This window comes from Pipistrellus kuhlii, unplaced genomic scaffold (genome assembly GCF_014108245.1).
Source record: "Pipistrellus kuhlii isolate mPipKuh1 unplaced genomic scaffold, mPipKuh1.p scaffold_m20_p_2, whole genome shotgun sequence".
NCBI lineage: Eukaryota > Metazoa > Chordata > Mammalia > Chiroptera > Vespertilionidae > Pipistrellus > Pipistrellus kuhlii.
Window position 1 is genome coordinate 37639549 of NW_023425515.1, and position 27297 is coordinate 37666845.

The 27297-nt window shown below is 41.0% G+C and overlaps 1 protein-coding gene across 10 annotated transcripts in view; it reads left to right on the plus strand.

The window, feature by feature from the left end:
• Positions 1–27297, plus strand: part of VPS8 (VPS8 subunit of CORVET complex) — a 238741-nt gene that overhangs the window by 202884 nt on the left and 8560 nt on the right. For 8 of the 10 annotated variants that reach the window (XM_036443983.2, XM_036443984.2, XM_045583756.1 and 5 more), the window contains 2 exons: positions 7772–7825; positions 26908–26988. In XM_036443983.2, the coding sequence (XP_036299876.1) occupies positions 7772–7825; positions 26908–26988 (135 nt within the window). Of the gene's footprint in view, positions 1–7771; positions 7826–26819; positions 26843–26907; positions 26989–27297 lie in introns of those variants that run through there. The other 2 variants (XM_036443989.2, XM_036443987.2) reach the window with 2 other exon arrangements.

Genomic DNA, 27297 nt, shown 5'->3' on the forward strand with positions numbered 1-27297 from the left:
CCTTTCAGTCCACAGACCAACGCTCTACCACTGAGCCAAACCGGTTTCGGCCCAAGTTACTTTTTAAATATGTTTTTATTTATTTCAGGGAGGGAGGGAGGGAGAGAGGGAGAGAGAGAGAGAAAAATATCAATTATGAGAGGGAATTATTGATCTCATTGGTTGGCTGACTCCTGCATGCCCCCTACTGGGGATCGAGCCTGAAACCCTAGCATGTCTCTGACTGGGAATCAAACCATGGCCTCCTGGTTCATAGGTTGACACTCAACCACTGAGCTCACCAGCCAGGCAACAACCCAAATTTACTCAGTTCCTCACTTATGTTCCCTAGAAACCACTGACTGGCTTCTATAGCAACAGATTAATTTGTACTTTCTACAATATAGATAAGTGCAACTACAAGTATCTATGCTTTTTTGGCCTGGTTTCTTTCATTCAGCATAATTATTCAAGTTTCATCGACATTGTTTTATCAAGAGTCCATTTCTTCTTACTGCTGAGTAATGTTTCATTTGATGGATATTCCATAATTTGTTATTTCACCTGTTGATAGACATTTGGACTTTTCTAGTTTCTGGCTATTACAGATAAAGCTGTTCTTAAGATTTATGTACAAATCTTTGTATGGAGTATACTTTCATTTTTATTGGACAAGTACCTAGAAATGGAATGGCTGACTCATATAAAAAATTATATTTATCATTTTAAGAAACTGTCAAACTGTTATCCAAAATGGTTGTACTATTTTACCCTCCTACCAGCAGTATTTGAGGGTTCTAGTTCCTCCACATCCTCAGTTTAGTCAATCTTTTTATGTTGTTATTATTCTTTTTTTTTTTTAATATATTTTATTGATTTTTTACAGAGAGGAAGGGAGATAGAGAACTAGAAACGTCGATGAGAGAGAAACATCGCCCAGCTGCCTCTTGCACACCCACTACCGGGGATGTGCCCGCAACCAAGGTACATGCCCTTGACCGGAATCGAACCTGGGACCTTTCAGTCCGCAGACCGACGCTCTACCACTGAGCCAAACCGGTTTTGGCATATTCTTTTAAATTTATTGATGAGAAAGAGATATTTGCTATTCCATGTTTGTGCATTCCTCCTGTATATGCCCTTACTGGGGATCGAACTCGCAACTGTGGCATATCAGGATTATACTCTAACTAACTGAGCTACCCAGCTAAGGCTAGTCAGTCTTTTTTGTTTCAGCTGTTCTTATAGGTGTGTAATGGTATCTCATTGTGTTTTTAATTTGCATCTTGTGAATGACTAATAATGTGAAACATCTTTTCATATTTCTATTGTCTAGCTGTATATTTTCTTTGGAGAAATGTCTATTGAAGTCCTTTGCTGATTTTTTTAAAAATATATATTTTATAGATTTTGTACAGAGAGGAAAGGAGATAGAGAGTTAGAAACATCGATGAGAGAGAGAGTCATCTATCAGATGTCTCTTGCACACCCCCTTCTGGGGATGTACCCACAACCAAGGTACGTGCCCTTGATTGGAATCGAACCCGGGACCTTTTAGTCCTCAAGCCGACGCTCTATTCATTGAGCCGAACCAGTTTTGGCCCTTTGCTGATTTTTTAAATTGGGTTGTTTGTTTTGTTGTTGAGTTTTAGATGTTCTTAATATATTTTGGATATTGATTCCGTATCAGATATGTCATTTGCAAATATTTTTTTCCATTCTTGGAGTTGCTTTTTTATCTCTAATGTCCTGTGGTGCACATAAGTTTTTAATTTTGATGAAGTCACATTTGTCTTTTTTAAGACTTTTGTTGCTTGTGCCTTTGGTGTGATATCCAAGAAATCCTTGCTAAATCCAGTGCCATGAAATTTCCCCCCTGTGTATTCATCTAATAGTTTTAAAGCTTTCGCTCTTGCATTTGGTCTTTGATCTATTTTGAGGTAATTTTTATATGTGGTATTAGATAAAGATCAGCTTCATTCTTTTGCATGTGGATCTTCAGTTTTGCTGAAAAGACTGTCCTTTCCCCCCATTAAATGGTGTTGGTACCCTTGTTGAAAATCATTTGACCATATATGTGATATTCCTACTTGATCATGATTTATGACCCTTTTAGTGTGCTGTTGAATCCAGTTTGTTAGTCTCTGTTCTATTCCATTAATTCTATATGCCTGTCTTTATAACAGAAGCACATGGTTTTAATTACCATAGCTATGTAGTAAGTATAGAAATCAGAAAGTGTGAAAACCCCCAACTTTGTTCTTCTTTAAGATAGTTAAATGACAAATTTTAGGAGGGATTTTTTTTCCTGGAAAAAAAAAATGCTATTGAGATTTTTTAAATATTTTTTTTAATTGTTTAAAGTATTACATATATTATGAGGGAATGAGGGCATGTGACAGGGGGTAGGGGAGGCTGGGGGGAATGTCAGTGGGGAGGGAAAGGAGATATATGTACTAATATATGTAACATTTTAAACAATAAAAATATTTCTAAAATTTAAAATTAAAAAATAAAGTATTAAATTTATTAATACATATATCTCCTTTTCCCCCCTATTGACCTTCCCCCAGCCTCCCCTACTCCCTGTCACATGTCCTCATCCCACCCACCCCCAGTGTTTTGTGCCCATGGGTGTGCTTATATGCATGCATACAAATCCTTTGGTTGATCTATTTCCCCCTTCTCCCCAACACTCCCCAGCCTTCCTGCTGTTATTTGACGGTCTGTTCAATACTTTACTGCCTCTGTATCTATCTTTTTATTTATCATGTTATAATGTTCTTTATTTTCTATAAATGAGTGAGATCATGTGATTTTTTGTTTCATTGCCTGAGTTATTTCATTTAACATAATGCTCTCCAGGTCCATCCATGCTGCTGCAAATGGTAAGAATTCCTTTTTTATAGCAGTGTAGTATTCCATTGTGTAGATGTACCATAGTTTTCTAATCCACTCATCTGCTGATGGGCATTTTTTATAGGAATTGCATTGAACCCATAGATTGCTTTGGATACTATGAACAGCTTAGCAATATTAAGTCTTCCAAAATATGTTCATGGAGGTATTTTTTCTATTTTTTTTTTATCTTCATGGCTTTCATTTTTAATTGAGATATAATTGATATGATTGTATAGTTTTAAGTATACAAGTTAGAATGATACATTTATATCGTTCAATATGACTACAGTAGCACTAGCTAACACCATCATTTCACATAATTATTTTTGTGTGTGTTGAGAACAGTAAAAATCTAGTTTCCTAGAAACTTTGAAGTTTATAATATAATATTTTTGTCTATAGTCACTATATTGTGCCTTAGATCTCATTCATTTACTAGTTGCAGGTTTGTACTCTTAAGCTGTACCTCCCCAATCCCCGCCCCCCCTACCTGGTAACCATCATTCTACTCTTATTTTATGAGTTCAGCTTTTCCAAATTCAACATGTAAGTGATATCATATATATTTGTCCTTTTATAGTTTTAAGTGTGCAAGTCAAAGCCTCCTTGGATAAATTTATTCTAAAGTGTTTTATTATTTTTGATAGTATGGTAAACTGTTTTAACTTCCCTTACTGGTTTTTTCATTGTTAGTGTAGAGAAACAAACTGATTTTTATGTGTTGTTTTGTTTTTTGCAATTTTGTTTAATTTGTTAGTTATAACAGATTTTTAAAAAATCTAAATTTAAAGTTTCCTACATATAAGATCATGTTATCTGCAAACAGGTAATTTTACTTTTCCCTTTCCGATTTGAATGCCTTTTACTCTTCCTCTTGCTTAATTGCTCTGACTTGGACTTCCAATATTGTGTTAAATAGAGGTGGCAAAAGCAGGCATTCTTATCTTAGAGAAAAAGCTTTCAGTCTTACACCATTGAGTATGATTGTTAGCTGTGAGAGATATAAAATGTTGAGGTAGTTTCCTTCTAAACTTCGTCTGTTGAGTGTTTTTATCATAAAAATGTGTTAAATTTTGCCAAATGATCTTTCTGCATAATTTGGAATGATCATGTGGATTTTCCCCTTCATTCTTTTAATGTGGTGGATTGCATTTATTGATTTGTCTATATTGAGCCCACCTTTGCCTCCCAAGAATAAACCCCACTTGATCATGATGTGCTGTTGAATTCACTTTGCTAGTACTTTGTTGAGGACTGATGCATCTATGTTCATCAGGGACATTGGCCCATAGTTTCCTTTTCTTGTAATGTCAGATTCAGCTTTGGTATCAGAGTAGTGCTGACTTCCTAAAATAGTTTGCAACTGTTCTCTCCTCTTCAGTTTTTTTTTTGTTTTTTGTTTTTAAGAATTGAAGAAGGATTGACAATTCTTCTTTAAATGTTTGGTAGATTTCACCAATGAAAATATCTGGTTCTGGACTTTTCTTTGTTGGGAAGTTTTTTATTATAGTTTCCTTACTAGCTCTTAGACTACTCAGATTTTGTTTCTTAACGATTCAGTCTTAGTAAGTTGTTTGTTTCTAGGCATCTAATTTTCTTTTGATTTCTTCTTTGATCCATGAGTTATTCAGAGTTATTTCTTCTTTGATCCATCTGTTACTTAGCTCCTAATATTAGGGAATTTTTCCAGAGATCTTTCTGTTATTAATCTAGTTTATTTCTGTTTTAGTCAGAGAACATTCTTTGTATGACTTGAATTCTTTTAAATTTATTGAGAATTGTTTTATTGCCAGAAAATTGTCTAAGTTGGTAAATGTTCCATGTGTACCTAAAAAGAACACGCATTATGCTTTTGTTGGGGATGAGTGTTCTGTAAATGTCCATCTTATCAAGGTAGTTGTGTTAAGCCTTCTATGTCTTTTTCATTTTTTTTTAATGTATTTTATTGATTTTTTACAGAGAGGAAGGGACAAGGAGAGAGAGAATCATCGATGAGAGAGAAACATCAATCAGCTGCCTCCTGCATTCCCCAGACTGGGGATGTGCCCGCAACCAAGGTATATGCCCTTGACTGGAATCGAACCTGGGACCCTTCAGTCCGCAGGCCAATGCTCCATTCACTGAGCCAAACTGGTGGATAGAGCTTTCATTTTTAATTGAGATATAATTGATATTATTGTATAGTTTTAGGTATATAAGTTAGTTTGATACATTTATATCGTTCAGTATGACTACAGTAGCACTAGATAACACCATCATGTCACATAATTATTTTTGTGTGTGTTGAGAACAGTAAATCTAGTTTCCTGGCAACTTTGAAGTTTATAATACAATATTTTTTACTATAGTCACTATGTTGTGCCTTAGATCTCCCAAACTCTTTCATTTACCAGTTGCAGGTCTGTACCCTTAAGCTGTACCTCCCCAATTCCTCTCCCCCAGCCCACCCTTAGCCTCTGGTAACCATCATTCTACTCTGATTTTATGAGTTCAGCTTTTCCACATTCAACATGTAAGTGATATCATATATATTTTTTCTTCTCTGGTGACTTAACTCATTTAGCATAATGCCCTCACGGTCCATCCATGTTGTCTCAAATATAATAATCCATTGTATATATGTATATCGTATCTTCTTTATCCATTCATCCTTTGATGAACACTTACTTGCATACTTGATTGAACATGGTGTACTGATACCTCTTCAAAATACTGATTTCTATTCTTTTATATATACACCCAGGTGTGGGATTGCTGAGTCATATAGTAGCTTAATTTTTAATTTTTGTAGGAACCACCATATTGTTTTCATAATAGCTATACCTAAATTTATATTCCTACCAATATGTCCCTTTTCCCAGCACATTCCCTTTTCTCCACATCCTCAGCAACATTTGTTGTCTCTTGTCTGTGTTATAAAAACTGTCCTAACAGGTGTGAAGTGTTATCTTATTGTGGATTTGATTTTCATTTCCCTGATTGAGTATCTTTTCATAGAGCTGTTGACTTTTTTTTTTTGGGGGGGGGGGGGAGACAAATGGGGGGCAAGGTGGGAGTCAACCTAGTGGGAAGACTCTCTCAGCTCTGGCCTTGCTCTCCCTTTTATTTTTTATTTTTTAATTTTTTTATTAAATCAATCTTTATTGTTCATATTATTACAAAGGTTCCTCATTTCTTCCCCCCTCCACCAGGTTCCCACCCCACCCTCTGCCCCCTCCCCACCCCCCATTGTCCTCATCCATAGGTGCACAGTTTATGTTCAGTCTCTTCCTTCCTCCCTTTCCCCGATAGTAAATCCCTTTTCAGATAGTAAATCAGTTACTTAGCATTTTCTCATATCAATAATACCTCCACATGCCCAATGATACACTTCACACAAAAGACATTTCCAAATAGGTCAACCAGCCTCATCCAGGCCCCACCCAAGGCACTCACAGATCAACACCCCAGCACTATACTAACTCAACACATCCAGATCTAAGCCCTCATCACTTGATTCAGCAGACCCTCAAGTTCCCGCAAAAGTTTCCAGCCATGTCTGAGAGGCAGCTGTGGGGCAGGGGCAGGCGAGGAGCGAGCTGTTCCGAGCCTGGCTGCTCCGGGCCTGGCCTCTGTTGCTCTGGTTCATTCCACAACCAGCTGCTCTGGGTCTGGTCACTGCCTCTCCCGACCTAATTGCTCTGGACTTGGCTGCTGCTGCTCCTGGCCTGGCCGCACCGGACCCGGCTGCTCTGGGCCCGGCTGCTCCGGGCCTGGCCACTTGGGCCTGGTCACTCCCAGCCTGGCAGCTGCTGCTCCGGGCCTGGCCGCACCTGACCCGGCTGCTCCGGGCCTGGCCGCTCCCAGCCTGGCAGCCGCTGCTCTGGGCCTGGCCACACCAGACCCGGCTGCTTCGGGTCTTGCTGCTCCCAGCCTGGCAGCCGCTGCTCCGGGTCTGACCGCTCCTAGCCTGGCAGCCGCTGCTCCGGGCTTGGCCGCTTCCAGCCTGGCAGCCGCTAGTGCTGTTGACTTTTTGTATGTCTTTGGAAAATGTCTGTTTGGGTCCTTTGCCCATTTATTAATTCAGTTTATTTTTTCTGGTTATCTGCCTAGTTTTTCATCATTTATTGAGAGATGGGTATGGACAACTCTGACTATAAAATCTACTTCTCCTTGCAGTCCTATCAGTTTTTGTATTATGTACTTCTGAGCTATTGGGCTCAGTGTTTAGGATTGTTGTGTCCTCCTGATGAATTGAGCCCTTTATTATATGAAATGATCTTCTTTATCCCTGGTAATCTTTCCTCTGAAATTTAATGCCATTATAGTGTATCTTTCTAGTCTTTTTGCTGTTAATCTATGTGTCTTTATATTTAAAGTATTTTCTTGCAGGCAGCTAGCAGCTGGGTCTCATTTATCTAATGTGACAATCTCTTTTAACCTTTCAAATAAATAAAGATTTTCTGTACCATTTGAAGAGTTTCTCTTCCGTGGGCTAAGCTTCTTTTTGTTATGGTTTGGCTGATACTTTATCTAAATTCTTCACTATTGTTATCAAACTCTTGTGCATTTTGCTTAAAAGGGATATTATATCACAAAGGATACTTTTTGGCATCTTCAAGAAATGCTGACTATTGCATTTTATATCAGTTGATTAACATTATCAACAAAAATCTATTTCTGTTTGGTTCTTCATCATTTAGTTAAAACCAATCTGGATCATCTGTTCCATTTTTCTTATCCAAATCATATTTCAAAGGGTTTTTAAAAAATCACCTATTCCTTATTACTCTGAAAATGTCTTTTATCTCAGTTACACCAATTCTAGTTGAACTATTTAGAGTGTGGGTCAAATATTAATAAAACTAGATTATAACAAACAGGATATTACAATGTTTGCCTCTTTTTCCAGGTAAAAATGTCTCCATCCTGTGGTCCATCTAAAGGGGATCCTGCTGTTAAGAAAGTGAGTACATTTTAAAGGCAGGAAACACCTTCCTCCCTCCCTCTGTGCGTTTGTTCTCCTCTGTTGAACAATTGTCTGAAAATGACCGTGATTTTTAATCACCTTATATTGTCAAAGTCTCTTTCTGATGAGTTGCCTTAATGATGTATCACTATGACTTCTTGCCTCTTCCTGAGAAGCCAAGTGGAGGGTTAGCCCTAGCATTGGTCTCCTGGCAACTAGGGGCCTACCGTTTTTCTACAATTCTCGTCCTGGTGTAACTGAGTGGTAGCAGACGAAATGTATTCTAAGGAGGAAGGCTGTAGGTACTGGCCTGAGATCTCAGTATTTCAGCGCATACCACATAAAGTCTTCAGTAAGTACTGTGAGATAGAACTGCCAATGCACTTCAACCCCTGACTGTAAACTTTGAGGCACAAACAGGCTGTGAGGTTTTCAATGGAGCAACCCCCAGGTGATGTCAGGAGAACCACTGAAACTCTTCTCTTTATCCAGCTGCCACAGCACAGCTCAAATGTGGTAAACAGATTGACATTTTTGCTATGTTTTTGTTCCTCTGGTAGTTGAAGTGGATTACCCTTTTTGACAATTTCAGCCAGCATACATATCAGCCAAGGATTTTAGAACTGAACTAACAACTTGCTGGCTCTGGAGTAACAGCAGGCTCTAGCTTCAAAGCAGTGTGCCGAAAACAGGTCCCTTTTCTCTGCCTACTGAATCTCCTGAGGCATTTCAAATGAGAAAAAAAGGAATGAAAACAAAATATTGTCTGAAAAGCTGTCTAACAAGCTGCACATGAAAGTCTCTTTCACTGTCTAGTTGGGGCGGGCAGGAGTGAGGCCATGATTGTTGCTGCTTAGAACTATCACATGGTAACGTGAGCTGGAAAGGGTTTGAGTAACTTAGTCTCACTCAGAACACAAATGAAGAATTTGGAATCCAGAGAGATTTTTTTTTTTTTTTTTTTTTTGCCTAAGCTCACAAAGGTTAGCTATGGGACACACTTCTAAAGTAGAGGTTAGAAACATGTGCTTTGGATTCAACCAGATTTGATTCAAAGATGGATTCTTCTATTTATTTATCTGAGTAGTTTTGAATAAGTCAGACCCTTCCTTTCCTCCTTTTTAAAATGATGATGCTCTCTCTCTGAATTGTGAATACTAAATGAGATACTTTTTAAGTGCCTAATATTATGCCTGACATATAGTGAGTACTCAATAAATTATTGATACTCAGTGAGTATTCAGCTGTTGTTGAAACTAGCGTTAAAATGGGTCTCTAAGCTCCTCATCAGATACCCTTCCACTTTATTGTGCTACTTATATATTATGCTCATTCAGCAAGTATTTCTTTTCTTTTTTTTTAATATACTTTTATTGGTTTTCAGAGAGAGAGTAAGGGAGAGGGAGAGAGAGAGAGAAACATCAGTGAGAGAAGAACATCATTGATTGGCTGCCTCCTGCATGGCTCCCCACTGGGGATGGAGCCCGCAACCTGGGCACGTGCCCTGATTGGGAATCAAACCAGTGATCTCTTGGTTCCACCCAGCCGGGCAGCAAATATTACTTTAAGCTAGACACTGAGCTCAGAAATGGACTTCAGAGATGAAAAGTACAATCCTTTTCTCAAGGACCTCAGTATTTAATGGGAGAAGTTGACTGGTAAACTGACAATTTCCATATGAATTGACATGCTGTGGCAGATGCATAGATGCTGCAAGAGCATGGAGGAGAGGCCTGTTTTGAAATGACTAAGCTAATTTAGTGCCACACTTGTGTGCTTTATGCTGAAGAGGCTGGTGAAGACATTTGAGAAATGGTTAGCTGCTCCCTTACAACCTTGTTACTAGTTTATAATGAAAGCAAATCCTACCACACTTATAGGTGTTTGTTAAATAAATATTCATTTAGAAATAAATTTGTTCAGTGTTTTAAGCTTTCTAATGTCCCAGCTCTCTGTCATTGTAGGTGTCTATCAGAGATGTAGCAATATCATAAAAAATAGGCTGTTACTCTTGTAATCAGCCTCAGACAAGGAGAAACTTCCTAAGCCAATGACTGGACACAGGTGGCTCCAGGAAGCATTCCTAAGTGATCAGTTATAGACTTATTTCTCTCCATGCAAAAGTTGGGACTATCTCTTAAGTTATTCTACCCAGTCTATAGATCTGGAATACCTTTTATTTTAGCAATGAGGTCCATTTCTAACATTACCATTCTGGTTAAAAAGCCATTAATTTTACCAATAGGAAAACTTCTCCTGTTTCTGAGCTAATAAGTAGCCTGGGTGTTGGTCAATGTATGAACAGCTGAAGGGCTTTTAATAGCTGCCTTTGGGAGTGCATGGTAGTTGGCAGCACTGAAATATGGATTCTTCTTTAGGGCCACTGATCACCCTGAGTTGAAGCCTAATAACACAGTATTCATGGTGTCTAGAATAACTTAGACATATACATTATAACACGTGCCTCCACCAGACTAAAAGATCAGGGAAGGTTTCCCAGAGGAGGTAAAACCTGATCTAGCCCCAAAATCCAAGGGAAAAGGTGCTCCAGACAGATATGGGTGAATACAGTACATTTCAGGAAATTGGGGTGCTTCTGTGTATCTTAAATGTAGGAGCAGGCAAAAGCCTGGTGCAATAAACGGGAGCTCATATCACGAGCAGTCCCAGTCTATTACGTTGGCTTTTATCTTGAAGGTAAGGATTCCTGTCAAAGGTGAGATTGCAGGTAAAAAGACAAATTAGAACAGTAAAGACAGCTCTGGCCACTGCGGCTTAGTTGGTTGAAACATCATCTTGTGCACCAAAGGTTGCGGTTTTGATCTCTGGTTGGGGTGCATGTGGAAGGCAATTGATCAATGTTTCCCTCTCAAATGGGGTCTCTCTCTCCCTCCTTCTTGCTGCCTCTCTTCTTCTCACTCGCCCTGTATGTGTGTGTATACAGTGTCCCTCCTTTCCTCTCTCTAGAATCAATAAAAAATAAATAAAAATAAAAGAATAAGGATAGTTGTTCAAGCAAAATTCAAGTCTTAGTTCTGTTTTTCCTCAGTATCCTTTCTGACACCCAAAGTCTGAATTTGATGTCTTTCCTTTTTTGAGCTTATATAGTATCCTGATCGAGACCCTACCAACATACTTACCTTCTTTTTCACTTACATGTATCCCCCATTAGACTGTTTGCCTCATTAGGGCAGGGACTGCATCAGACTTGTTCTACATGTAGAACAAAGTAGTCACTCAGTAGTTTTTCAGTGAATGAGAAAGTATGAAAGACATTTCACAGGACCTTGTGTTGTTTGTGGGAAGTGAGGGGGGAAAGAAGTTTCTGGCCTGATAGAGAGAATGAACAAATGAGCCATCGTTGCTGGCCCAGGCTTGTATTCCCAGTGTGGTCAGTTCCTTACTGTTTGAGCTATATTGTCATCCGTACTCTGAGTGAGATTATGTGAAGTTCAGCACCTAATTATCACTTCCTTAGTTGGGTATGTATTTTTGTGTGTCCATGTTTGTGTGTGCATATATATGTATATCTACATATAAATTCAGGTTATCATCTTGGAGCTCCACTCGCCCTTCCCAAAGTCATATTGACAGATGGAGGCACCAGTGTCTGTTGAACAGACTGACTGCCAATGTGACATGTGTAAGAAACACAAAGGAGCAGTAGTGTTCTTGATTTCAGCCAAAATTCTCTGTTGACCAAAAACTGAAAGAAGTGTTTGGTGACTCTGCTGTCACACTTGGCCCAGCCAGGAGCTGAATCAGTGCTGAGGAGACAGAGCCGCGTTTCTGTGGGGATTGGCTTAGCTCTTGAGATGGGAGTTTTGGGTGGGAGTCGCCCTTCTGCTTTGCTGCAATGTCAGTCTAGCAGATTGTGAGCATGGATACAAAACATCTTTTTGCAACACAAGCATTTTGCATTTTATATATTCTTTCTCTAAGCTTTGGATGGAAATATTTATCATATATGTCATATAAAATCTACACTAATAGAAGAGAAACATGCAAATGAGCATCACTCCACTACATCCACCAGCCAATCAGAGCAAGTATGCAAATTAACCCAATCAAGATGGTGGTGGCCACAGAGCAAGAGCAAGCAGGAGGCTTGGGTTACCCCCAGTGATGGAGAAAGCCAAGCTTCCCGCCCGCCCTGGCCGGCCCTGACTTCCACTTAAGGCTACAAAGTTTCAATTATAGAAGATAAATAAATTCCAACAAAAATGGCAGCAACCCCGGAGCTGGAGAGAGCAGGAGGCTTGGGTTGCCCCCAGCGATGGAGGAAGCCAAGCTTCCCACCCACCCTGGCCTGCCCTGGCCTCCTCTCAAGGCTACAAAGTTTTAATTATAGAAGACAAATAAATCTGATACCATGACCTCTGATGGGGTCACCAGGGTGTGTGGCCAGCTTGCAAACCACCACAGGCCCCTCGCCTAGGCTGCCCACACCTCAAGGTAACCCCCGCCCTGATCTGGGACACCCTTCAGGGCAAACCAGCTGGTTCCCAGCCATACACAAGGCCTCTATCCTTTCTAATAAAAGAGTAATTTGCAAATTAACTGTCACTCCAACATACAAGATAGCTACCCCATGTGGTCAAAGATGGCTGCCTGCATGTGGACACAAAATGGCCACCACAAGATGGCCAGCAAGGGAGGGCAGTTGAGAGGGACCAAGCCTGCAAGGGAGGGCAGTTGTGGGCGAACAGGCCAGCATGGGAGGGCAGTTGGGGGCAATCAGGCTGGCAGGGGAGCAGTTAGGCATCAATCAGGCTGGCAGCAGAATGGTTAGAGGGTAATCAGGCTGGCAGAATTGGTTAGGGGCAATCAGGAAGGCAGGTAGGCGAGCAGTTGGGAGCCAGCAGTCCTGGAGTGTGAGAGCGATGTCCGACTGCCTCGAGGGGTCCCAGGTTGGAGGGTTCAGGCAGGGCTGAGGGACACACACACCCTCTAAGCACATGTTTTATGCACCGGGCCTCTAGTTTGTATATAATATTTATGTATGTAAGATTTCTTCTTAATGGTAACTTCAATAAAGTTGGAAGATAAATGTTTCCCTAGGACTTTTTCACTGTTTGATCATGGATGGCCAGAAATTTAAAAATCAAGAAGCATTTCCCCAAGACAGAAATTGCCATAATAGTCCATTGCAATAAACTCCCTAGAGGAGTTGCAAACTGGAGGTAGACAATGTTTGAGGTGAATTAGAGGAATTTAGAGAGGTAGCTGAAGGTAGCATCAAAACCACTCAGCTATGATGCATCTTTTTTCAACTCCTAAAGAGAGACCGTAGCAAAGTTAGAATTGTTACATGCATAACAACCAGAGAAAGCGGTTTCATCTTATATCTGTCACAAAAGCATGCTTGCACTTGGAGCCATCCCTGTTTTAGGTGAGCTTTGCCGGTGTGTTTGCAGAATCCTGGGGGACTGGAAGCTCTGGCTGAAAAGTCCTCAGGCTGAGGGAACCCACTCGAAGAGTCACAGTTGATATTCTCAGAGTGACTTCTATCATTTAGGGACGAGGTCCTGGGAAGGGCAGGGTAGGAAGCGTTGCTAATAGTTCTGGGTAAATTCAGTCGTGTTCCACAGAACCTTGAAGGTGCCAGGCCTTGGGAGGTCAGAGGTCAGTGTATTTTAGTCCTTGCTTTCAATCTATATGCAAGTTAATGGTGACTGCACTGGAGGGTGTAATAACTATACCTCCCAGAAATTGGTTATCATTTTCTCAAGTATTTAAGTATATTAAAACAATTTGGAGCTGAATTTTTTTTTTTTGGGGGGGGGGGGGGTTTGGTCCAAGTGTTCGGATGAGGTAAAATTTTTATAGCTAGTTGCCAGTCTTGACATTCATGTCAGGAATGTAGATGACTATATTTGCTCATGATTTTTATTGACTCACAGTGGGGTTTTGTTTGTTTTTTTAATTTGTATTTTTAAGAGAAGAAGCTCACAGCGGCTCTGTTTCCATAACAACAGGAAGAGCTGACTGCAGTGTGTCAGCTGACTGGCCCCAAGAATGGCTAGTTGATAGTTTCACAGAAGTCAAGGGAAACATGAAAATGAGAAAGCCCAGAAAAAGATGAAGCGTTTTCTAGCTATCATCTGACATCGGCTTAAATAAAGATTCATTTGCCCTTTTTTTGGCTCCCCCTTACCTCTCTCCTGCACAGATGCAAGTGATAGCCCCTGATGGGATGTCTGCTGCCTTTTTTTCTTACAGTATCTGTCCAGTAATACATACCCAAACATGACAGCTGACTTCAGTGTCTTTACAATAAAAAAATGGAAACGGCGGACATGATTTGGTCTTTGTTTTGCATAGGCCAGTGGTTGGCAAACTGCGGCTCTAGAGCCATATGTGGGCGTGCACGTTCAGTGCAATTGAAACTTTGTGGGCCATGCGCAGAAGTCGGTTTTCGGCTCTCAAAAGAAATTTCAATGGTTGTACTGTTGATATTTGGCTCTGTTGACTAATGAGTTTGCCGACCACTGGCATAGGCAGGTGGAGGATCTCTGCAGGCCTGGGGCCTCTTTACGCTCAGGTGAAGAAGCTGGTGCAGTCGCCGTCAGACATCTGGAGAGCGATTTGGAAGGAAGCATAGAAATTCCTGTGGTTCAGAGGTCAGAACTGGTCCCTGCGGGTGACCACCAGGTAGAAGGAGATGTCAGCTTGGTTTGAGAATTTTCTAATAGTGGAACAAGCTACCTGGTGTGTTACCAGAGGTATTTGATCAGTAGCGGGATGCATTGCTGGAAACTGCAGCAGGTTTTCCTGCCATGGCTGAGAGGTTGCGCTGGCTAATTTGTAAATCCCTGGAGCGTTAAGATCTTATGAGTTTTTTAAAAATAAAAATCTTATGACGCTGCAGTTATATTAAAACTCATTGATATGCCGCACATGATTTTAGTTAGGCCCATACATCCAGCCTGAATTAAAAGAGTATGTTGCCCATCAAAGAAAGAAAAAAGATGGATTTAGGTAAGAAGATACTTTATTTTAAAAAATCATTGCAATGAGGGTGGAGGTGGCTTTGCCAAAGGGAGAATGATCTGATCCCAAGATCTGCAAGGATGTCGAATACCAGTTAGAAAAGAAACTTAATTTATAGGGGTAAGGAAACAAGGCTAGAAAGAACCAGATTTGGGGGAGCAGGTGAAAGAATTGGACAGCTGAGAAGGGAATGTCTCTCCTGGAGGTCAGCCAGTTCTCAGAAGGACTATCCAGGAGGGGCTGTATGCTGACTCAGGCTGAGGATGGGTCAAGGACTTGGGGAAGCAGAGAAGCTTAACTAAAGTGAAGCATTTTGTTCCAATCAGTCATAGGGAAGTAGTTCAGCTAGTCGTTTATGAGGCAAAGAATGAGAATTTGGTTGGTCTGTCTCTGGCTGTCATAGTTGTAAACATGGTGGCATCGGCAATCCTCTGTCTTTGAGGAGCAGTGGTTCCTTGCAGTAGCTGTTACCCAGAGCAGGGTCCTGGGATTTCTTATCTGGAGCTGCTTCCCAGGAGCTCGGGGCTCAGGGTCATGGCTCTGACTCTGATGCCACGTTCTTTCCTTAGTCCTCTCCATAGTTATGACCTGAAGTTCATGGATTAGGTTTTTCGAAATCTATCTATTTCTCAAGTAGAGGGAGGAAATGTCAACTGCAGTTACTAAGAGGGACCTCGGTGACTGTTTGCTGGTTGTATTCACTCTTCTCACCAATAATAATGCATATTTTCTGGTCTGAAAAGTGAGACTAGCTGAGGATTTCAAAGGATCTCAGAATTCTTATGCAATGTACAAATCTACTCACCCGTTTATTTTGCATTAAGTGGGTATTTTCTAACATAACACTTTGATTTTTTTAATGGTTTCTTTAAAAATTAATACTTTATTTTTAGAGCAGTTTTAGATCTACAGAAAAATTGAGCAGAAAGTACAGAGTTCCCATCTATTTCCCTCTTCAGTTTCCCTTATTATTAACATCTTGCATTGCTGGGACACATTTATTAAAATTGATGAGCCAAAATTGGTGCATTGTTATTAAGTAAAGTCCATAGCTGACACTAGAGCTCACTCTTTGTGTTGTACATTCTGTGGGTTCTGACAAATGTATAATGAAATGTATCCAGCATTTACAGAATGATTTCGCTGCCCTGATAGCCCATGTTCCAATCTTCATCATTCCCTCCTGGCAAACTTCTGGTAACTGCTCATCCTTTTTTCTGTCTCTCTTGTTTTGCCTTTTCCAAAACGTCATGTAGTTGGACAGTATATTGCCTATGAAGATTGACTTCTCATACTAAGTAATACCCACTTTAAGGTTCCTTCAGGTCTTCTTGTGGCTTGATTCCATTTCTGTAAATGGAACGAAAAGCGCATTAATTTTTTAAGCAGCCATTTTTTACGGTTGGCTTGATAAACAAGTTGATAGCAAACTCATGATTCTATTCACACATGCTCCTGACCCATCCTGTGTAAACAGTATTGGTTTCTAGAGCCAACTATGGGGCATTTCTTATATTGCTTCTGTTGGGAATCACATTTTTTCTTCCAATACATTGACCTCTTATCTTTAAGTCATTGATAAAATATCTGTGTAAAACAAAGCCCAGGATAGAGCCCTGCAGCTCATCATTAGAGACCTAGGAAGCATTATTTATGATGGCAATTGAGAGTTAATGGCTGTAATTTTTCTCCTTCATAATATGACATCCCTTCATGAACAATGTCAGATCATAGGAGTCTCTCACAGTGAGGCTGAAGGTAAGACAGTAACAGAGCCAGTGGTTCTTGATTCCATCTCTGCCCTCTCAGTGTAAGAAACTGAACTCCCTTATCAGAACAATACTGTCATATATACCATCTCCTTGGAATTTGGGGCCTACTGCAGTTTAGAATATCAACCAAGTTATAAATGGGCCTTCCCCCTCCAACAGTGTTTCCTAATGAAGCTTTTAGGCATTAACTATAGCACATGGCAGGGATCTTTTTCATTGTGTGACAGACTAACTCACAGCCTATTCTTTTGCATTAAGACAACTTAGTAAGCCATTCTTAATTGCACTATGCTGACTTGTCACCTGTTTTAAAGGTCACAACAGCAGAGCTCTGCAGAGTTTGAGCCGCTGTAATGTGGGTGGGTGGTAGTATACTGTTACTGCTGAGTGTAGCCTTCAATTAATGTGCCATCCCTAAAAGCTCACACTCCTCTCATGTAGTTCCAGAGCATGAATTATGTTCAAGAAACAGTGAGAAACTTGGGTTAAAGCAAAAGGGAATGAAGAGAAGATAAAGATGAAATAGGGGCTGTCAGTTCTGCCTGACAAGTCATTGCCTTGGGGCTTTTGTGTTTTGTTGTTTTCTACATATATCCTAGGGCATTCTGTTTGTGATTGACATTGGGTCTTCTATTATGACATGAATAAGTTTTAGCTCCCTGTTTTGTAGTGACATATGTACCCATAATAGATAATATTCCAGAGATAGTATATCCTTAAAGGAGAGACCCACTCCAGATTGTTACCAAATCACTTTTTTAAGTCAGTTAAGACTGCCTTTGAACGGTACTAAATGGGGCAGTGCCTATCTGTCTGTGGCAACTTCTGTAAGAGAAAATGAAATCATACAGAAATGTCTTTGCAGTCTTTAGGAGGAAGAAATGATCTAATTCTAATGACCTCACTCAGCGTTTCACATTTAGCTCGGAGAAGTCTTCATTAATGCCAATCATCTCCTTCTCTACACTTCCCATTTATTTCAACAGTGTCGTCTTTCCCGTCAGAATATACCTTCCTATTCCCAACGCCTCATCACTGACCACCTCTGCCTGCTGGGGCTGCAGTCCATCCTCCACCTCTTCCAGCACTTAGGAAGCTTCAGTGGCTCCCTGTGGCGAACAGAGTTAATCTGAAATGGTTTAAATTGATACTCTAGGGTAGGGGTGTCGAACTCAATCAGAGAAGGGGCCAAAATCTAAAATCCAGCCTAAATCGCGGGCCGAATGGTTTACTGAACAGTTATAAACTGTCATTGTGATGGAAACGCAGCGGAGTGCAGTGATGACAGCGCGGTGCGGGCCACATTGCAAGGCCTGGCGGGACGGATTTGGCCCGTGGGCCTTGTGTTTGACACATGTGCTCTAGACTTTTGATGCATCACTAGCTTACATTTCATCCTCATCTTCTCCTCCTTTCCTTCTTCTGTAACCAAAGGGAATTTCTTATTGTTTCCTATAGTGACCTTAGTTTCCTCAACCATAAAATAGAAGTAAGGAAAGTACTGACCTCCTAGCGTTTTTGTAATGGTTAAATGAGGTAATGCGTGTACAGGGCTTGCAACAAAAGCTAGCACACAGTAATTACTTGCTCAATGACTGTTAACCGCGGAGGTTGTGTGGTGGTAGTTACTCCTCTCACATCTTAGAAGATGTAAACGCATTTTCTTCCTACTGTGTTATTTCTTTTCCATTGTGGCATTGCAGGTCTGTTTTGTGTGTTTTTTTAATGGATACTTTCCAGTCAAACTTTTGCCATCTCCACCTCCAACTTCAAGCACTCTCCTCCCTTAGAGCTTATCATTCTAGAGCTGTGGTTCCTCCCTTATGAACACACAAGAGATGTTCTCCCAGGTGCTTCCCTCCTCTCTCCAGTCAGCTTAGCAATGAACTTGCTTATTTTATTATTTTATTACCTAATCCATTATTAGCTGTAACCCATTGAGAGTTTTGAGACCTTGGGAAATGAGGGTGTGTGAGAAATCAGGTTCGTGTCTGAGAGCAAACTGTGTAGATGGGAAAGGTGTTTTCTGTTCATGGTTTCACCTTAAGTAAAAGCATTAAATATGAAGGACCTCTAAAGTGGGTGCAGGTGGTGAAAGTGTAACTGAGGCCTCTAACTGATGTATAGGAAGATTTGAAAGCCAGGGCAGCAAACTCAGTTCACTCACCTCTCCTCCCCACCCCCCCTCCATTCCACCCCCAGCAAATGCCAGAAAGGCCAGTGAGAGGCTCCTAGAAAGCCAAAAAGACCAGGAAGCACGTTGCAGGATTATGTCAGGTTGCCCATGTCTCTCGCAAATGAGGTCTAGCGAGGAAAAACGATTAAGAAATGAAACGCTGGGATTTTGATGTCAGGACCTTCTTTATTGAAAAAAGAAGAGAAATGAACAAGCAGAGCTCAGTCTTCTGGGATTGTCCCCATCTTTACAGATGCTTTAGACGCTTCCTGTCCAGAATCCCTAGTCCTGTTATTATTCCTGTTCCTCCGATCCCAGCCTTCAGGGTGGGAGTGGATCGTGGCTGTTTTCCTACTTTGAAGCTTGATGTGCCGGTTAAGAAGCCCGTAGATCCTGAAAGGCCTGGGTGGTTTTCTTCCTTCCAGCGGATGTAATTACAGCTCTCACTTCCACCATGTCTGTGAGTCACTGAGCTTTGAGAATGCCGGCGTGCTGTGTTCACCCAGCGTCCTCTCCCCGGGGCTCTCCTCAATTATCAGGACCTAATTTTCCACTGGATTTACTTTAATGCTGAGCGTTACAAGGTCATTTTCAGGGCTCTGTCGCTGCTTCTTCCTCAGAATGTGCAGCTACAGTTTAATTTTTAGCTTTTATCGCTGCACTTCATTACATGGGAAGAAATACATTAGTGCTAGCAGATCATAGGAAATGTGTTTTTTCTCTTTTCCAATTGGAAAATCACTCCTAATCAATTCTAGGTGGGTGGGTTGGATGGCCTGGGAACACTGGTGCTTTCTGTTTATAGATGTGCCAGTCTGAGATCGTGCTCAAATGTTGTTGTTCCCACTTTTGTTTTGTGCATGACACTGATTTGGCAAATCATTTTTCCACACAGCATCTTAGTCTGAATCTATTATTTCTTTTCAGACTGTCTTGAGTGTTCTTAACAATCCTCTAATTGCTTGCCCTAATCCGCTTCTGATTCTGCAATAAAAGCCACCATCCGCTCTAGTAAACAGAACCATCTTTCATGAAACTTCATGCCTAAATGCCTAACCTCATAGTGCCCACATCTTCCCTGGATGGCGGTATGGTCCAAGGTGGCATTGCCCTTGGATAAACGGGAGCATAGACTGAGAGGAGCCATGGGAACTGCTGTGACAGGACAAGAGCTTGGTTTCCTGATTCTCAGCCCATTGTTCTTTCTCCCGGGGCACCTCTCTCTCCGGAGAATAGATGACACAATTGCAGTACTCCCTGCCATTTTCTTGAATGTCACATAGGCACCAGGCCCATGCATTATCTCTAATCCTCACAACAATTCTGCAAAGTAGGCTTTACAGATAAAGAAATTGAGACTTGGAGAAGCTGAGTAACCTGGCCAGAGCCACTCAGCTAACTGGCAGATCCGGGTGGAATCCGTGAGAGCCAGGCCCTGTGCTCTTCCTGCACGGCGGAGAGTTTGTGAACGGTCCGGTGAACGTGTAAGAAGGAAAAACCTGCTTGCATAACCTTCCCACCTCTTCATCCTTTTGATCAGCAGATAATTAATGATTTCCCACTTGCTCTGTGTCATGCACAGCATGGGCGCTGGTGAGTAAGGCAAACTATGGGCCTGTCTTGAGGGAGCTCTCGTTTTCATGAAGCTTTCCCTCCACCCACCCCATTCTCGCTCTCCTGTAACCTGCACCCACCCCTTTCACTGCGGGCTGGCCAGTTTTGTCAGCTGTGCTTTGATGACTGGGCCACGTGACCAGGCTCCCAGGTTGGCTGGCTCTGTGCAGGGCCTGCAGGGTCTCCTGTGCCCTCCAGTTAGTAGCACTTAGTGAGAGCTTACAGCGTCCTGGGCTCTACCTCCCGCTCGTTATGCATTACCTTCTTAATCTTCTCAGCCACTTCATACGGCACAGTTATTATCATTATCCCCAGATTACAAAATGAAACAAAACGCCCAGCTGAGAGAAAACATAACCTGCCTAGAGTGAGCGCTGCTGATTGGTGACAGTGGGTTTGGGCTCAGGCAGATGCTCTCTAGCAAAGAGGCTCCGCCACCTGTGTGTGCAGTGTCCCCGGGGAAGCAGGCCCTGCCTCTCCAGCACCCGAGGCACACGGAGTGGAGGGCTCTGCTCTAGGAAGCGCTCAGGGCAACAAGAAGAGAGGCTTTTGCTGAGACCAGTTTAGCTCAATGGATAGAGCGTCGGCTTGGGGACTGAAGGGACCCGGGTTCGATTCCAGTCAAGGGCATGTACCTTGGTTGCGGGCATATCCCCAGTAGGGGGTGTGCAAGAGGCGGCTGATCGATGACTCATCGAGTTTCTAACTCTCTATTTCTCTCTCTTCCTCTCTGTACAAAATCAATAAAATATATTTTTTTAAAAAAAAGGAAAAAAAAGAAGAGAGGCTTTTAATAAATCCCACCGTTTGGGTGGATTTTTCTGCCTGCTTAAAAGAGTTGGTACTTACGTTTTCTGAGAGTTGAAATAATCCTTCCCCAGCAGTGAATTAAACTAAATAAAATAGATATTTCCATTGAGATAAAGGACAACATGCAGAAGTCACAGAGAGTCTTACACAATCCAAATGCTTGAACATAGGAAGACAAATGCCCGCAGTTTCGCGGTGGACCAGGAGAGCAAATGGCTGTCTGCTCTTCTCCCTAAAATGAACAGTTGAGAATAGACCAGGATGTGGGATTATTCAGCAGATGTCTGTCGAACATTTGCTGGTGTAGAGCACTGGGAAGAGGAGGGTGAGTAAGTACAGTTCTGATATTCACGGTGTCCACATCCAATGGGGGAGGCAGGTAAGCAGGCCATTCCATTGTGGTGAGGGCAGCAATACAGTCACACACGGGTCATGTGCAAGCGGATCTATAAACAGGACAGGGATCTAAGAAAGCGTTCCAGAGAAGCGGCCCGAGCTGAGATGTCATTTCAGGGGCATTTTGATGGTTTATGGAGATAACGTGAGAGCATGTTTCAAGTAAGGCCCACCTTGACAGCTGTGCAACTTGTGGTTATACCTCAGTAACCTCTCACGCCTTGCTTATCAACATTGAGATCCTTTTGTGGAGTTTTAATGCCCCTGGATCTAAGAGACATTAAACTCCTCTTGAATTATTCAGCTTTGTACTCCAGGCCTAATATAGTAGGGACTCTGCAAATATTTGTTGAACCTCAGAACTGGATCCAGTTCATGATGCCTGGAAGCGACAGCACGGGAGCCTGCACAGGGAGGATGTAAACAGCCAAACAGGCTGTCGGTGCGCAGGCTGCCTTCCCACGAGCCCTTATTCCCACCCCACCCTGCTTCCGAGCCCCTAGAACCATGGAGAATACAGAATGCTGGTCTAGTGAGCCTCTACTCGGTCTGAGGCATATCCACAAATAGTCTCCCGTTTCACCTCAGATGACGTGCGTTTCACACAGAGACAGTCTGGACGGCCAAGAATAGCCCATCCTACAGGACTCCGTTTCCAAAAGGACCCAGGGCAGCCCAGCAGGCGCTCCTTAGTTCGGTCTCTGGCTGCCCAGGATGAGGGCTTGTGTTGTAAGAAAGGACGTGTCACCTCCAGTTATTTCTCACACGGAGCAACCACATTTTTCAATGTCTAAAGAATGTGGTTGTTGGAAACCCCTTCTTGGTATCCCCAAAGTGTTTAAGGACCTAGAGGAGGAATAAGATCATGGCAAGCCACTCCTGTACACCTATGTGGGGTGTCATGTTTGAAATTGTGTCTGTACATGCGCACTTACTAGTATGTTACTCCAGGTTTTCTCCCACGACTAGGGTTTATAAAATGGAGGCTCCACTTAAGATGCTTAATTGGTTGCAAATTTTTTATTCATTCTGGGCAAGTCTCCTAGCCTGCTTTTCCTCAATTTATACAATCCTGTTTACTTATTTAGTAAAGTAGGTGTAGGACCTACAGTTCAGTCAGATTCAAAAAGAACCATGTGGCAGGAGCATTTTTATCTTATTCAAGTTTCTTACACCTGCTAAGATGAATGTGGACTCGAGTATTGAAAGCAGCATATCTAATCGGGGACCTTAGAAAAAAAGAAATGCTGGTTGTTTGGTTGATTTGGTACTGCTGACTCAGGAGGAGGCACAATACCCATAACCTGGGAGGGTCCTGTTACCTTCTCAGGAAGGTCAAGGAAGGCTCCAAGGAAGACCCGAGCTGCTCCCACAGTGCAGAGTAGCGAGCACCTTCCTGCTGGTGCAGACTGAGGACCAGCATCACACATCGCCTGGGCGCCTGTTAGAAACGCAGAATTTCAGATCTTCCAGCCAGAATCATTTAACACGATCCCTCAGTGAGTCTCATGCACATTAAAGTTTGAGAAGCACTGGATCAGAACACGTGGGTTGGACCATCATTGAGCCTTCTACACTTTCTGCCTCGGTGAGCTAGAGGCTTTCACCTGCGCCTAGAATAGACAGCCATGCATTCCCGGCGGGGATGAAAGCGTGATTCTGTTTTTAACAGTAACATTTTCTATTTATGAACTAACACGGCCTTCACTTTCCCCAATGATTTCAGTTGCTTGCAAAATATATCCAATAGGATGGAAAAAATTAATGTGGAAAAGAATATTAAACTGGGTTATAATAGCACACATAAATGTTTGCCACCAAGTCCTGAGCAGTTGCTAGTTCTATGTAGCTAACCCTGAGTTCATTTAGTAACAAGTCTACAGCAGTGATTTTTTCATCTCATGGTGTACACATAACTAATGGCTAAAATTCTGCAGCACAATAAAAAAACTTTTTCTTTTGCCAGTCTGACAAAAAATAGGTATAATTTTGATTCGTTCATACCAGGCAGCTATTGTGTTGGCTGTTGTCATTTTTTTAATTGACAGTCGAAGGGAAAAGAGGTTAGTGCCCCTCATTATATAGTCAGGCACTGAATGTTTAAAAATTTTTCCTTAATTATATTTTTTCCCATCACCTTCTATCCCCCATACGCTCTTCCACCCCCACCCTGAAATCACCACACTGTTGTTCATGTCAGTGAGTTCTCTCTTTAATCCGTTTTGAGTTTATTTTTGTATATGGTGTAAGAAAGTGGTCTAGTTTCATGTTTTTGCATGTATCTGTGCAGTTTTCCCAACAACTTTTATTGAAGAGACTGTCTTTAGCCCATTGTATATTCTTGTCGCCTTTATCACAGATTAGTGGAGCTCTCGATATTGGTCCATTGATGTATGTGTGTTCTCATGCCAGTAACCCTGTTTGATTATAGCCTTGTAGTATAGTTTGATATTCAGATAGCATGGTACCTCCAATTTTGTTCTTCTTTCTGAAGATTGCTTTGAATATCTGGGGTCTTTTCTGTTTCAAATACATTTTAGGATTATTTGTTCTAGTTCTGAGAAAACTGTCATTGGTATTTTTATAGGAATTTCATTGAATCTGTAGGTTGCTTTGATGAGTACAGTTATTTAAAAAATATTAATCCCTTTAATCCTTGGGCAAAGTATTATCTTTCCATTTATTAATATCTTCTTCACACTCTTTCTTCAGTGTCTTATATAGTTTTTTTAGTACAGGTCTTTTACCTCTTTAGTTAAATTTATTTCTAGGTATTTTAATTTTTGATGTAATTATAAGTAGAATTATTTTCTTAATTTCTCTGATAGTTTGTTATTGGTGTATAAAATGTGATTGTTTTCTAAATATTAATTTTGTATCCTGCTACTTGACTGAATTCATTTATTAATCTAATTGTTTTTTTGGTGGAATCCTTAGGGTTCTCTATACATACTATCATGTCATCTGCAAATAATGACAGTTTTACTTCTGCCTTTCCAACTTGGATGCATTTTAATTCTTTTGCTTTTCTGATTGTTGTAACTAGAACTACATTGAATAAAAGTGGTAAAAGTGGACATTCTTATCTTGCTCCTGATCTTAAAGAATAAACTTTCATTTTTCACCATTAAGTATAATGTTAGCAGTAGGTTTGTCATATATGGCCTTTATTATGTTGAGGTATGTTCCTTCTATCCCCACAGCTGAGTTTTAGTTTTCTCCTGGTTAATGTGTACTTTTATTGATTTCAAAGAGGAAGGGAGAGAGAGAGATAGAAACATCAATGATGAGAGAAATCTTTGATTGGCTGCCTCCTGCACACCCCCCACTGGGGATCCAGCCCACAACTCCAGCATGTGCCCTAACTGGGAATCGAACATGATCTCCTGGTTCATAGATCAATGCTCAACCACTGAGCAACACTGGCTGGACACCACAGCTGAGTTTTTATTTTAAAGGAATGTTGAATTTTATCACATGCTTATTTTTGCATATATTGATATGATGATATCATTTTTATCCTTCGTATTGTTTATGTAGTGTATCACATTGTTTTGCAGATATTGAAGGGGCCTGTGTCCCAGGAATAAATCTCACTTGATCAGGTTGAATAATCTTTTTAATATATTGCTGAATTCAGTATTATGTTGAGGATTTTTGTATCCATTTTCATCAGGGACATTCGCGTATAATTTTCTTTCTTTGCAATGTCTTTTTTTTTTTTTAATATATTTTGATTTTTTACAGAGAGGAAGAGAGAGAGATAGAGAGTTAGAAACATCGATGAGAGAGAGACATCGATCAGCTGCCTCTTGCACACCCCCCACTGGGGATGTGCCCGCAACCAAGGTACATGCCCTTGACCGGAATCGAACCCAGGACCTTTCAGTCTTCAGGCCGACGCTCTATCCACTGAGCCAAACCGGTTTTGGCTCTTCGTAATGTCTTGATCTGGTTTTGGTAATAGAGTAATGCTGGCCTCATAAAAAAGAGTTTGAAAAGCCTTTTCTCCTCTTCAGTTTTTTTTAATAGTTTGATATAGATAGGTGTTAATTCTTGAAAGTTTGATAAATTTTGCTTGTGAACCCAGATGGTCCAGGACTTTGGTTGATTGGAAGTTTTTTATAACCAAAACAATTTTGTTAGCAGTTGTCTGTTCCTTCCCGGTTTAGTCTTGGAAGGTTGTATGTTTCTAGGAATTTGTCCATTTCCTCCAGGTTGTCCAATTTGTTGGTATATAATTGTTCATAGTATTTTCTTATAATCCTTTGTATTTCTATGGTATTGGTTGTTATTTCTCCTCTCTCATTTATTTTATTTGGGTTCTCTTTTCTTTCTGATGATTCTAGCTAAAGATTTATTAATTTTGTTTGTTCAGTGAACCACCTCTTGGTTTTATTGATTTTTTCTATTATTTATTTTCTTTAGATTCTGTTTTGTTTATTTCCACTCTGATTTTTATTATTTCCTTTCTTCTACTCACTTTGGGGTTTGTTTTTTTTCCTAGTTCCTTTAGGTGTAAGATTAGATAATTTATTTGAAATTTTTCTTGTTCTTCAAGGTAGGCCTATAATGCTATGACTTCCCTCTTAAAACTGCTTGGCCATGTCCCATAAATTTGGGGTAATTGTGTTTTCATTTTCTTTTGTCTTAATGTATCTTTTAATTTCTTCTTTGATCTCATTGATAACCCATTCATTTTCAGTAGCATGTTATTTAACCTCCACATGTTTGTATGTTTTTCAGTTCTCTTCTTGTAATTAGTGTCTAGTTCATACCATTATGTCCAGAAAAGTTGCTTCTCAAACTTACTGATACTTGTTTTGTGGTTTAATATTTGATATCCTGGGAAATATTCCATTTGCACTTGAAAAGAATGTATTTCCTGCTGCTTTGGGGTGAAATGTTCTAAAATTATTAAGTTTATCTGGTCTAATGTGTCATTTAAGATCACTGTTTCCTTTTTTAATATGTTTTTATTATTGATTTGAGAGCGAGAGAAATACCCATGTATTGAGGGAGCTACGTTTCTCTGCATAGTAAAGGGAAAGAGGAATCAAGAAGCCCTGAAGGAAGCTGATCAGGACGGGAAGTCAGAGACCACACTGGGGAAAGGCTCTGCAGAGAGGGCACCTGGGCGCTGGCACCAGGGGACTTCAGTGAGACCTGTCCACTCCTAACTAATGTTCACCAAATTACCTCTCACTAATAGCATGTGTTTTCTTCAAAGGAATGAAGGAAGCACCACGTCCTATTTCATTGTTGGTCAAGTTCAGAGGCTGCCCCTGGATGTTACCAACCGTATCTTTTATTTCCAGGCAACCTCAGAACCTGCCCTGGACCCACAGCAAATCCAAGCATTTGATCGGCTCTGTCGTCTCTACCGAGGAAGTTCCAGGGTAAGTTTGTGTGGTTGTTCAAATTTTTATTTCCTTATTTATAATTACTATTTTGGAAATGGTGAGCCCTGTAGTCCTCGCTCCAGCCTCCTCCTCAGTCTGAAAAGTGCCCTATTATGGCCACGTGGAGCCATGAGAATTTGGCAAAGGATGCAAAGGAAATGGAAAAATATCTGTACCTTACTAACCGTGGGCCGTGAGGACACGGAAGGGCTTCTGTGTTTCCCAATCCTTCATCTGGGAGGCCTTTCTTTATGTTGATGACTGTCAAGTCTCCCCAAAGCCTCACACTCTGGTGGACATCTGCGT